General features: G+C 36.8%; 1 protein-coding gene and 1 long non-coding RNA gene across 2 annotated transcripts in view; one reads left to right on the top strand and one right to left on the bottom strand.

The window, feature by feature from the left end:
- The window catches only part of LOC138854872 (uncharacterized), a 27,880-nt gene extending 19,959 nt beyond the window's left edge, over nt 1–7,921 (bottom strand). The window contains exon 1 of the long non-coding RNA XR_011394023.1: nt 7,790–7,921. This is a non-coding gene — a long non-coding RNA (uncharacterized lncRNA). The remainder of the gene's footprint in view (nt 1–7,789) is intronic.
- Nucleotides 7,922–8,110: 189 nt separating this feature from the next.
- The window catches only part of LOC128705177 (uncharacterized), a 21,155-nt gene continuing 15,747 nt past the window's right edge, over nt 8,111–13,518 (top strand). Inside the window, exons 1-4 of the mRNA XM_053800387.2 lie at nt 8,111–8,434; nt 10,352–10,422; nt 11,202–11,301; nt 11,581–11,646. Of these exons, the coding sequence (XP_053656362.2) occupies nt 8,255–8,434; nt 10,352–10,422; nt 11,202–11,301; nt 11,581–11,646 (417 nt within the window). The 5' untranslated portion in view covers nt 8,111–8,254. The remainder of the gene's footprint in view (nt 8,435–10,351; nt 10,423–11,201; nt 11,302–11,580; nt 11,647–13,518) is intronic.

Here is a 13,518-nt window from a genome sequence, read left to right on the forward strand (position 1 = left end):
GCAGGGTAATATTTAGTGAAGGGATTCAGGGAAACCGGTTATTTTCATATAGTCGGACTTGAGTCCTGGAAATGGGAAGTACAATGCCTGCACTTTAAAGGAGGGGTTTGGGATATTGGCAGTTTGGAGGGGTATGTTGTGTATCTTTATACATATATGCTTCTAAACTGTTGTATTCTGAGCACCTCTGCAAAAGCAGTGATAATGTGTGAGTGTGGTGAAAGTGTTAAATGATGATGAAAGTATTTTCTTTTTGGGGATTTTCTTTCTTTTTTGGGTCACCCTGCCTCGGTGGGAGACAGCCGACTTGTTGAAAAAAAAAAAAATTGTAATAATTTTTCACATGTATGCTCATTTCTATCCCAGGATCTGGATAATAGGTAATTTTTCTCTTAAGTAAAATTTGTCCCTTTTAGTAAAGATTTAGGTACTGTACTTGAAAAAATGGCAATTAGGTATTCTGTCTGTGGGTGGCTAAAATAACAGCTTTTATATAGCAATGACGGTTATAAAATTTTAATATAAAAGCTTATTTCAAATGTTTTTATCATTCCACTTTCTAAATTAAAATTATATAGTGTTAATGGGATGAATGAAAAGATGTATTAGGTATAATTTTCTTTCTTGCTTATACCCTTATTAGAATTGATTTAGAGTTGTTCATTAATATCACGCTTTTAGATTCTGTTTATTATTATTTTGCATTTTATTAATTGAAAATAAATGTAGGTCAGTTAAGAAACAGGCCCATGCCTGCAAATATAGATAAATAATTTTACGTCATATTGCACATTCTACACTTACCTGTTGTAATACAAGAGTCCCCTATTCATTTTTTTCTCTATTCTTCTCTTCCTGCTAACCCTACCCCTCCCTTCCACACATTCCCCTTTACCTTCCCTCCTTCACTTTTTCCTCTTCCACCCCTCTCACTTCTGCTCTACTTTTATTCTTATTCTTCTCCCCACTCTTCTTCCTCCATAACTAAACAAGTTCTTCTTTCATTTGTTGCTAGCTCTTATTTTTCATTTCTGCAGTTCTGACCATGTACACTTTTTTCATTGCCTTATTTCTTTCTATCTTATGCAACTGCCATTTTTACCTTCCTGTAGCCACACATTGTCCCTGCCTTACTTGTGTGCCTGTACTACCCTCCAGCACCTACTTGTTGATTTCTGACTGTCATGGACTACATCACTTCCATTATAATACCAATCATTCTAAGCAAACATCCATTATGACTCAAAGACTGATGAATAAAGTGAGTTTAATATCTATTATGCACCCAATACCCATCCCATGGGTGGTATTCAAAAGATTACAGAGGTACTTAATGGGCCCAGAGACTGGGCCAGAGTTTTGATAGCTGAACAAGTTACAGTGGTAATGACCTGTTTTCATGTTTATATCTGATGACAATCTTTCATCTTTCAACAAACCAGCCGTATCCCACTGAGGCAGGGTGGCCCAAAAAAGAAAAACAAAAGTTTCTCCTTTTAACTTTAGTAATGTATACAGGAGAAGGGGTTACTAGCTCCTTGCTCCCCTGGTTACAGTCATAATGAGTTATTTATGCAGACATGAAATTAGTGACTGACACTAATATGTGAACATTAGGTTTTCACTCCCATCCTTCCTCAAGTCTTGGTGGTTTCCTCATTTTCTTTTCATGCATGAAAACATAGTCTTGCCTTTATTCATTATTGCATTTATTGTGTGTTGTAATTGGTTATATTTAATTACTGTTAACCTAATTAAATCTAAATAGTATATGTAGAGAAGATAGCTTAAGCATATGAGGTAAAAAAAAATAATATTGGTATTAGGACTAGTTGAGTGATACAACAATTTCTAATTTCCTATTTCCCCATTTCTATTTTTGCTGTTCATGCACTTTATCATCCTAATTTTTTGAAGATCTCACTTCATTGTATTCTACCTATTAGTATGTTTTGTAAAACCAAGTCACTCAGTTTTAAAGCATTTGAAGCTGAAACTAATTGAAGGATAGTTACATTGAATCTATCACTGTATGTATGTTAGGACAAATGTGCAGTAGCAGGATATTTATCAAGGAGACGCTTGGCTCCAAGGAGCATAAGCAATACATTGAGAAGGCTCCTAGAGCAAAACATCTCAAAAAGTATCTTAGTACTGCACATGTCTTACACATACTTGTCATTGTCTGATACCACTTTTCACTTGCATTTATGTATTAGTTCTCTTATATGGATTTCTAACTCATTATGACCTTCAGTTTTATCACTATCCTTAATATGTCTGCCCTTATTCCATCTTATCTGTAGAATTTTTTACTGAATATCTTACACTAAAAATTCCACTTACCTAGAGACTAGTTAGACCTTCATCCTATTTACCAACTAAGTGCCAAGTGCGTGTCTGTGTATAATTCCCCTTGATAATGGCTGCATTACTTTAAAACCTATAAATCAAACATTCCCTGATGTAAAACTTCCTTATTTTTATTTTATATAGTCTGTTTATTTTTTTTTTTCAACAAGTCAGCCGTCTCCCACTATTAAAAATGTAGCGTAATTACCATAACTGGTCTTAAAACTCTTCATTTACTCTGTATATATACATGTATGTATTTTTTTACCAATGGCCTTTGTTTTGCATATGCTTGGTTGGTGTTGTAGTTTAGAGAATAAATATACTGTACTGTACGTATATGTAATACACAGGATAAATAAGTATATATGAGATAAGTACGTATATATTATTAGAAAATCATCCCTGGGAGCCTACTAGTCTCAAAATATGGTAATTATAGTGAGTTATCAAATAATGTGTAAATAAAAATACTAACCTAAGGAATTACTTGCCCTACTCACCTACCAATTATTATTTTTTTCATTTGAGTGAATGTTATAAATGAAAAAAAGCTGGATGCCCTGGCTCAAGCCAAAACAAAGCTGAAAGGGGTAGGAGAGTTTCAGTGGAGAGAAATAAATGAGATTAGGTCAGGAGTATCTGAGAAAGAGCAAAGGCAGGAGTAGCAATAATGTTGAAGGATCAGTTATGGCAGGAAATGAGAGAATATAAATGAATAAATTCATGGATTATGTGGAATAAAATAATGGTCGGAGGCAAAAAGTGAAGTTATATTGTTTATGCACCTGGAGAACAGAGGAGTGTAGAGGAGAGAGATTTTGGGAGTTGAGTGAGTGTTTAGAGAGTTTTGACCCATATGAGAGTAATTGTAGTAGGGGAAAAAAATGCTAAAATGGGAGAAACTTGTAGAAGGTGTAGTAGGTAAGCTTGGGGTGCCAAGGGTTTGGTAATATGTAATACACAGGATAAATAAGTATATACGAGATAAGTACATATATACAAGATATGATATAGGGCATAATGACAGTAGTTTGTTGGATTATGTACTGATGGATAAAAGATTGAAAGGTAGACTTCTGGATGTTCATGTTTATAGAGGGGCAATATATATATCAGATCATTACAGTGAGAGTAAGAGGTACATGGAGCAAAAGGAAAATGGCATCAGCAAGAGAGAGGTGAAAGTTTACAAACTAAAGGAGGAGGTAGTTAGAGTAAGATATAAGCAACTATGGGGAGAAAGATGGACTAGTGAGAGTATAGGTAATGACGTTGAAGAAATATTTAAAATATGAAAGGATTTTACAAAGCAGAAGTGATATAAGGGGGGTGGAGAGTAAAAGAGAGTGGTGAGGAAGTGTAAAAGGTAAGCAAATGAGAGAGTGGGTGAGGTTCTGTCAAATTTTGCTGAGAATAAAAACAAAATTGGAGTGAGGTTAATAGGATGAGAAAGCCTAGGGAATGAATGGATTTGACAGTTTAAAACAGAAGAGGGGATAGTAGTACCACCCAGGGAGGTACTACTGCCCTTGTCAAATGAATGTGAAACAGAAACCTGTAATTGTTTTACACAATGGTAAGATTGTTGGTGTCTTTCTTTCTCTCACATAAACATACAAATGTCTAAGCATGCTAGTGGCTTTCTTTGTACTTTATATTTTGTAATATGTAAACCTCACATTGTAAACTTTACAAAGAAATAAAAATTAAGAATTTCTGAATTTTGAAGATAACAGGTTTGGACATACAGAGAGGATGGAAGGAATTGGAATGACTTCGAGAGTGTATAAATCAGTAGTGGAGGGAAGGCAGGGTAGGGGTCAGCTTAGGAAAGGTTGGAGGGAGGGGGTAAAGGAGGTTTTGTGTGAGAGGGGCTTGGACTTCCAGCAAGCATGCATGAGCATGTTAGATAGGAGCAAATGGAGACTAATGGTTTTTAGGACTTGACATGCTGTTGGAGTGTGAGCAAGGTAACATTTATGAAGGGATTCAGGGAAACTGGCAGGCTGGACTTGAGTCCAGTAATAATAATATGGACTTGAGTCCTGGAGATGGGAAGTACAGTGTCTGCCCAGCCTGCCGTGTTACTGCCTGCTGTATGTCTAAGCGTGGAGTGAGAGCGAGGTAGCGGGTCCCACTCACTCATGCGCATCCCATGATGTCATACAGTCACTAGCCCCAAGGATCTTCTATATAAACACATGGATGATCTATGGAGGCAAAGAAGGGAATGTATGAAAGTATAGTAGTACCAACACTCTTATATGGGTGTGAAGCTTGGGTGGTAAATGCAGCAGCGAGGAGACGGTTGGAGGTAGTGGAGATGTCCTGTTTAAGGGCAATGTGTGGTGTAATATTATGCAGAAAATTTGGAGTGTGGAAATTAGGAAAAGGTGTGGAGTTAATAAAAGTATTAGTCAGAGGGCAGAAGAGGGGTTGTTGAGGTGGTTTGGTCATTTAGAGAGAATGGATCAAAGTAGAATGACATGGAAAGCATATAAATCTATAGGGGAAGGAAGGCGGGGTAGGGGGCGTCCTCGAAAGGGTTGGAGAGAGGGGGTAAAGGAGGTTTTGTGGGCGAGGGGCTTGGACTTCCAGCAAGCGTGCGTGAGCGTGTTAGATAGGAGTGAATGGAGACGAATGGTACTTGGGACCTGACGATCTGTTGGAGTGTGAGCAGGGTAATATTTAGTGAAGGGATTCAGGGAAACCGGTTATTTTCATATAGTCGGACTTGAGTCCTGGAAATGGGAAATACAATGCCTGCACTTTAAAGGAGGGGTTTGGGATATTGGCAGTTTGGAGGGATATGTTGTGTATCTTTATATGTGTATGCTTCTAAACTGTTGTATTCTGAGCACCTCTGCAAAAACAGTGATAATGTGTGAGTGGTGAAAGTGTTGAATGATGATGAAAGTATTTTCTTTTTGGGGATTTTCTTTCTTTTTTGGGTCACCCTGCCTCGGTGGGAGACGGCCGACTTGTTGAAAAAAAAAAAAATCTTACTTGGGTAACATTACACATTGTAGATGAATGGTTCACAGAACCGACACGTTGATAAATTGACACTATGTGCAACTCTTGGGTATCTTTATTAAGGAAACGTTTCGCCACACAGTGGCTTCATCAGTCCAAACACAGGAGAAGCTTGAAGAATAGGAGGAGAATGAGGTAATCAGTCCCTCAACTTTGAGTCGATGTGGTCAGTCCATCAATCTTGAGTAGAATACGGCATATGAGCGGAGAAGGAGCTTATAAACCGTAGGTAGGAGAGGTGCAGCAGTCATAGGTGGTGTCACATTCATCTACAATCCTGTCAGACACTGCAACTTCTTGGGATCTTAATACTTGGGAATTCTTCGCTTGCCTAACCCTTGGGCACGACCTACTTCCACATTGGGCAAATGTGACACCAGCTATGACTGCTGCACCTCTCCTACCTACGATTTATAAGCTCCTTCTCCGCTCATATGCCATATTCTACTCAAGATTGATGGACTGACCACATCGACTCAAGGTTGAGGGACTGATTACCTCATTCTCCTCCTATTCTTGTATGTAAAGTAAAAGGACACAAGTGCAACTAATGTGACATTTATTGTGGCAACGTTTCGCTCTCCAGGAGCTTTATCAAGCCATTACAAACAATACATGGACACAGAGGGTATATAAAGGCTCAGAGTGAGGTGCAATACTAGTGAGGTACAATTAAACAAAACAACGGCAGCTTCACCATCTCCGAAGTCTTAGCAAGAATCCTCCTGAAAACAGTAAACCCTGCCATCACATAGTCTCTACTGTTATACTACACAAAGCACATTACAGAGAGTGAACACTGAAACAAGCTGCCTCTTTCCAGTCTACATTTGTCCAACCTATTTTTATGTTACCCAAGTAATAGCTTTTATTTCCTTTTACTCATGTACGAATTAATTGCTCTACCATATTGTATTACTTTTGTCACTACCACTACTACTACTACTACTACCACTAGTGAACATCGAAATGGTACCTCACTAGTATTGCACCTCACTCTGAGCCTTTATATACCCTCTGTGTCCATGTATTGTTTGTAATGGCTTGATAAAGCTCCTGGAGAGCGAAACGTTGCCACAATAAATGTCACATTAGTTACACTTGTGTCCTTTTACTTTACATATTGTCGGAAATTCTACCAACTTTATTACCTCCTATTCTTCAAGCTTCTCCTGTGTATGGACTGATGAAGCCACTGTGTGGCGAAACGTTTCCTTAATAAAGATACCCAAGAGTTGCACATGTGTCTAATTTATCAACATTACACATACATGTACACATATATGTATACTGTACACCCATTTTAATTTTCTTCTGTATTCTTAATAATTCTTATTCTTATTTATTTTCTTTCATCTCCAAAGAGAAGTGAAAAAGACTTTCCTCTGTAAGCCATGCATGTCATAAGAGATGACTAAAATGCCAGAAGCAAGGGGCTAGTAACCCCTTATCTATAAATTACTAAATGTAATGAGAAGAACTTTCATTTCTTCTTTATTCAGGTTCACTGCCTCAGTAGAAAATGGCTGAGAAGTAAAAAAAAATGCAGCAATAATTAGCAACAGGGGTACATAAATTTCAACATATTCTCAACACAATCACCAAACAAACAAATAAATTTTATTTCTTTGCAAAGGTTTCAATGTGATTACATTTTATAAAGTGTTGTTAAGGACAAAAACCCACTAACATGCCATTTACAACAGACATGACAATAGGGACTCCCATTATTATTACTGTATTATATTCATGGGGATTATATATTGCAGTGCTGCATGACCCTAGTGAGTTTAGCAATTCTTTTTATTATAATAATGATGGGGTTTATATTTATGGAAAGTGCTAAACCCATAGGTGTCATACATTTTTTTTGTTGTGCTCTTCACCTACATGAAGGAACTTACCCCTCAAGAGAGGTTCCTTGACACTGGTGAGGGGCTCTTGATCTAGGGAATTGCATCTGTGCTCCAGTTCCTGAATTAAGCCTGAATATCTCCCATCCCCCCACATGCGCTGTATAATACTACGGGTTTAGCGCTCACCATGATTATAATAATAAAGGAATTTTCCTCGAAGAGAGTCATGGAGTCAGTGCTAAACTGGTAGCCATACAGGGCCTGAGATAATGGAAGGTTTTCAAGTTCAACCCAAAGAAGTTAAGACTGAATCCAATTTAGTTCAAGAGCCTCTTTGTATTTTTTTTAACACGTCGGCAACTTTCCACCGAGGCAGGGTGATCCAAAAAGAAAGAAAAAACTTTCGCCATCGTTTAACATTTTCACTAACATTCATATATAATCACTGTCTTTGCAGAGGTGCTTAGATATGACAGTTTAGATGTCACTCCAAACAGCCAATATCCTAAACTCCTTCTTTAATGTGCAGGCATTGTACTTACCACCTCCAGGACTCAAGTCCGGCCAATCAGTTTCCCTGAATCCCTTCACAAAATATTACCCTGCTCACACTCCAACAACTCGTCAGGTCCCCCAAAAATCTACTAACACCCAGGTATCCATGTACTTCTAGGTGAACAGGGACGGCAAGTGTAAGGAAACACCTGACGTTTCGTCCGTAGTGTGAAGTGATCCCTGTCCCTCACACCAAGAGATGAGGGCACTATTGAGAAATATTATGGTGATGCTGACAAGATATGGGAAAAAATCCTTACTTGAGCTTTAAACCCAACGTACAACCTAGCCATCGAGGGGCTCTTGATATAGGGAATTTGAGCTCCAGTTTTCTGAATTGAGTCTGAATACCTTCCATTCAACCCCTCCACAGGCACTGTATAATCCCTACGGGTTTAGCGCTCCCCCATGATAATCTAGCCATCAGTGTTACCACAACTTAGTGTCCTGCCATGGGAACCCTTAAAGCCAACAATAACAACACGATGTTTGCTGGTGCCGGGGAAGACGAGGATAACTCTCAACACGAGGCTAATATCATGCCAGGGTTTGCTTCACTGGAAAATAGTACTGAAGATAAGTACTATAAGAAATATAACGCCATCTTAAGGCGGTGCAGTTGTGTTCAGAAGGTAAGGGTTGAAAAGTTCAATGACCCCAATGGAAATTTGCCACTGTCCGACTTTATTTTTTTTTCCGGGGGGTGGGGGGCTATCCTAGATAATTTACACTATGTATGATAATTGTACTTATGTGTACCTGTACATAAATAAACTTACTAGTTATCGATTCTGTGGAAGGCTTCTTGATTCAAGGAATTAAATCTATCATAGGATAGATTTCTTGAATCACATCTGATAGTCTCCCATCCTTCACACATAGTACGATCCTTATGGGTTTAGTGTTTCCCTTACAACTGATGGAACATGTCTTTTTTTTTATGCTAAGTAATAAAAATAAGGTAAACTTCTTCAGTAGCTTAATCTCTTAATCAGATCCTGATCCACCATAAGGCGTGGTCACAGACCGGGCCACGGGGGCGTTGAGCCCCGGAACCCTTTTCAGGTATACTCCAGGTATAACTATGGCATATTCCAGTACACTTTTCAATTACATCTTGTGCATTATGTAGCATTTACTTTAAGTCAAACACCAGTGTATAAGCTGCCATTGTTTTAAGTTTGTTTAATTATAATAGTGTCATTGCATTATATATCTTTTTCTCATTTTCACACCTATGTAACATGTTTTAGGAAAAAAGTTGTATATTTGGTTAAAACATAACTCTCATCATTATTAGCATTATATTATACCCACTTGATACACCCCGTCAACTAACTACATAAAAACCACCTGGTGGTTCACACTTACTCACCCATTTGACTGTAAGCACAGAAATACGTATCTTAATCTTAAAATAATGATTCCTAACTAGTCACAAGTTTGCCTGTGATACTCCAATATAGAAACTGTATTGTGCCAAAACAAAAGCATTCACATTGCTAAACTCACAAACTAGTATTTAGTCACTTAGTATTTAGTCAACTTACTCCGCAATTTGTAATAATTTAGGGTTAAGGATTAATCTAAGTTTGCCCGAAATACCTAGCCATGCTAGGTGTTCTAGTGGCCCCCTCTGTAATTAGTATTTTATTACATGTAAACCACACTATAACCAAAATCTGTAAACCTCGCATTGTAACCCTTATAGAGAATAAACTTTGATTTGATTTCATTTGATTTTCAACAGTTATCACTAGCACTTCTTTTTTATTATAATAGTAATAATCAACAGTTATCAGTGTAAGACTTGCCTATAATGTTGTTTATAATATGGTCTTACAGTTATGATGCATCAACCAGCAGGGGTTGAAATACAGTAAAATTTTATTTAAATATTTCATACACAATATACAATCTTTTTTACAATGACTTGAGGGCACACACATTATTGGCACCTATATACAGTACATTATGTAGATTTAGCTTATTTTTGTTTTTGTTTTTAACTTGTTGGTTGTCTCCCACCAAGGTAGGGGTGATCTAAAAACGAAGAGACACTTTCAGCATCACTCACTCTATCACTGTCTTGCCAGAGGCATGCTGACATAACAGCCCAGATGCCCCTCCAAACTGCAATACCCTCACCCTTTCTTCAAAGTGAAGACAATGTACTTCCCACCTCCAGGATTCCAAGTCTAGCTAACCAGTTTCCCTGAATCCCTTCATAAAATGTTATCTTGGTTACAGTCCAACAGTACGTCAAGCCTAAAAACCACTTTGCCTCCATTCACTCCTGTCTAACATGCTTGCACATGCCTGTTTGATGTCCATGCCCCTTGCATACAAAACTTTCTTTACCCCATCTCTCCAGCACTGTGATATACAGTATATATATTGTACATTGTTTTAGCAAGAGTATGACTTGGGAGCAAACAACCATTTTTGTACTTCTGTAAGTAATTTAATTAATGAATATGTATTAGTTATTAACTTATTTAACACTTTCAATATTCTTTTAATATTAATTTTTGTATACTATTTTGAAGGAAAATGAAATGCTGGTGAATCGTGTTTATCAAGTGAAGAAGATTGTACGACGACTAAGGAAGGAAAGAAAGTAAGTGAACCTTTGTTGATCCTATCACATGTTCCCAATTTCTACTACAGTGTCAGTTTATTTTACAGCAATTGCTTGTTGATACAGTGAACTTGCTAATACGTGATAGAATGAATGCTCATTTCCTTCAGAACTAATGCACACTTCTTTCAAAATAAATGCCAGTTTTCCCCCTTCCCCATGATGAATGTCTATTTCCCCCCTTCCCCATGGTTGTTCATTTTTTATATAACTGTTTATTTCTTCTAGCATGTGTGCCCATTACCTATATGGATGTTCATTTCCCCTGGTATGTATGCCCATTTCTTGTATAGATGCTCATTAAGGTGGTCCACAAAAATGAAAGATTTACATATTATTATCTCATCCTGTCATTATGTTTTACTCAAAGAAAAAACATTCCATACCAAGTCATTCATTGTGTGTGTGTTTGTCTCTTTCTCTTTCTTATGTGTGTGTGTGTATATGCACAGTGGCTCATGCCGGAAATATCAAATAATTGTTATTTTATTTAATTCAGTAATTTATTTTGTGACTACTTATCAGAAAGAGTAAAGCAAAAACCATTGTAAAATAAAAAAAAAAGATAGTTTCATTACAATGTGATGGTTGCTAAACTCTTTACAATTCATGTACTGTATTTAATTAATTACTGTATTGATGCAAAAATTGTCACTGGTTCTATTTATTAGATGGAGTCTTCACTAATTACTGAACCAAGAATATGTTTTACATTACTAAATAGATCTGCAGTGATGATGCTTTTCTTCTTTCCTCAGATTTCTAATGGAAGAGCTTGACAAGCGAGATGATAACTATAGAAGTTTGCCCTTAACATTTGCTATTGAAGATGAGGACAAATCATTTGCTTTACCGCAGGTACGAGATAAAAAACTAAATGAATTTGGCAAATGCTAGCAAAGCATTCTGTCCATGGTACTTAAAAAAAATATTTGTTATCCTTGCATTAAAAACAGTCCTTTAATTTGTAATACATTAGGTACAGCGCTTATCTTGGCATGACTCTGAACTATTGATCATTTGTGTAAATTTATGTATAATACAGTGTATACAGTACCATTAAATTGAGACAAAATGTGTGTTATGTTATACTTTACCCTAATTGTTTTATTATAATTTAAATAATGATCATTACAGACATCTAGCCTACCTGCATTGGGAAGACCAAGAAGTACCAATTCTTCTTCAAGTGTCAAACGTCAAGTGAGTGATAAAGAGCTATTGAATTAAGTATGGTAACTAAACCCACATATAGTGGATTGTGGCATTATGGGTTTGATTACCATACTTTGAAATCTTGGGCATGACTGTGAATATTATTGACATGGATTTGATTCCTGGTCTAACTGAGGTCAAATGTTTGTAAAATAAACTCAAGTTTTTGAGCATGCCAAAAGCCTCTCAGCCAGGATGCAAATGAAAATATTCCTTAACACTGTACTCCTAGTTGCTTCAGTGAATTTTTTTTTTTTAGTAAGCATGTACTGAACCAGTGATGGAGTGAATGATGGTGAAAGTTATTCTTTTTCGGGCCACCCTGCCTTGGTGGGAATCGGCCAGTCTGATAAAAAAAAAAAATATGTACTGAACCACACCACTACTTCAAATTTGTAGGGAATCATGGCATATTGGATTTGGTTACCATTCTGTAAAATCTCAAGTCTGGAGAGGAATGATTTTGACATAGTCCCAGTATCAATCAAAATAGTCCCAGGTACAATACATTCAAACCTTAATCACTAGGGTTATGGTATGCTCCTGAGACATCAGCAGTGATGGGAGAACTTGTGAATATTAATATAGTATATTTACTTAATGGTAATAATTTTAATTAAATTTAAGTGATTTTAGTTATGCTATGCAGGATTATGCTATATTAATGAGTGCATATTACTGTACATTAGTTCTAGCTTGGCTGTTAGATTGCTAAATTTCAAGTAATGTTCGAGAAAGATGCCAAACCAATGCAGGTTTGGCATATTTTGCAAATTTAATAATTCTCTTCCTGGATGCACTTATATACTTCAGTAATCAGTTGGCACCCATGGTTTACCATAAGTCTATGAATTTGGCCTGTTATTTACTTTTTTCACTTACCATTCTGACCAGACTAAGAAAAGTGTAATTATTGGATTATTTCTACACATACTCAAACTGTGCAGTCCACAACACTGTGCACTGCAGCACCATCACTGGGCAGTTCATTGTTATATTCTAAATGGTTCAGAAAACCGACAAGTTGATGAATGAGACACTTGTGCAATACTTGGGTATTTTTATTCTGAAAATGTTTCACCAGCCAGTAGTTTCCTCAGTTCAGTACAGAGAAGAGTGGTGGAAGATGAGGAGTTGAAGGTAATCAGTCCCTCTGCCTGGAGTTGATGTGTTTAGAGTCCATCAGTCTAGATGGGATCTTGATATTGGAAATTCTATGCTTGCCTAACCTATAAGCATGACCTACTTCCACCTGTGGATTTTACCATAGTGACAGCACTTCAGACTACATTGCCTCACCTGTCTGCAGTATATAAGCCCTTTCTCCATTCATATGCTGCACTTTTATCAAGATTGATGTACTAAACTCCTCATCTTCCATCATTCTTCTCTGTATTGGCTAATTATTTTCACAGTAAAGATACTAAAGTGTTGCATAGGTCTCTCATTCATCAACTGTGCAGTTCAGTTGACTCCTTACTTCAAAATCAAGCACAAGATCATCATAAAAAATGTAATTCCTTCTCATATTTTTTTTTATTTAACCTAACAAAATAGGCAGTTGTGTAATGAGCGGATTGAAAAAATGAACCCTCCTTAATATCCCTAGTGTATACATGTATGAAATTCCTTACATGGACTGCAACCAATCATACATAAGATAAACAGATAGAAATTTATTCAGTGGAGTAACTGAACACAAGAAATTTGCCACATATACACAGGATAGTTCAGTAGTTTTCTAGTATGTAAGAAATCATAACCATAATATCAGGAAGGCTGCTTCCATTATATATAAAGCAAACAATGTATAACACAAAATCCTAAAGTCTGCTATGATTGCATCGACCAAATAGCATC

The sequence above is a fragment of the Cherax quadricarinatus genome, chromosome 72 (genome assembly GCF_038502225.1).
Source record: "Cherax quadricarinatus isolate ZL_2023a chromosome 72, ASM3850222v1, whole genome shotgun sequence".
NCBI lineage: Eukaryota > Metazoa > Arthropoda > Malacostraca > Decapoda > Parastacidae > Cherax > Cherax quadricarinatus.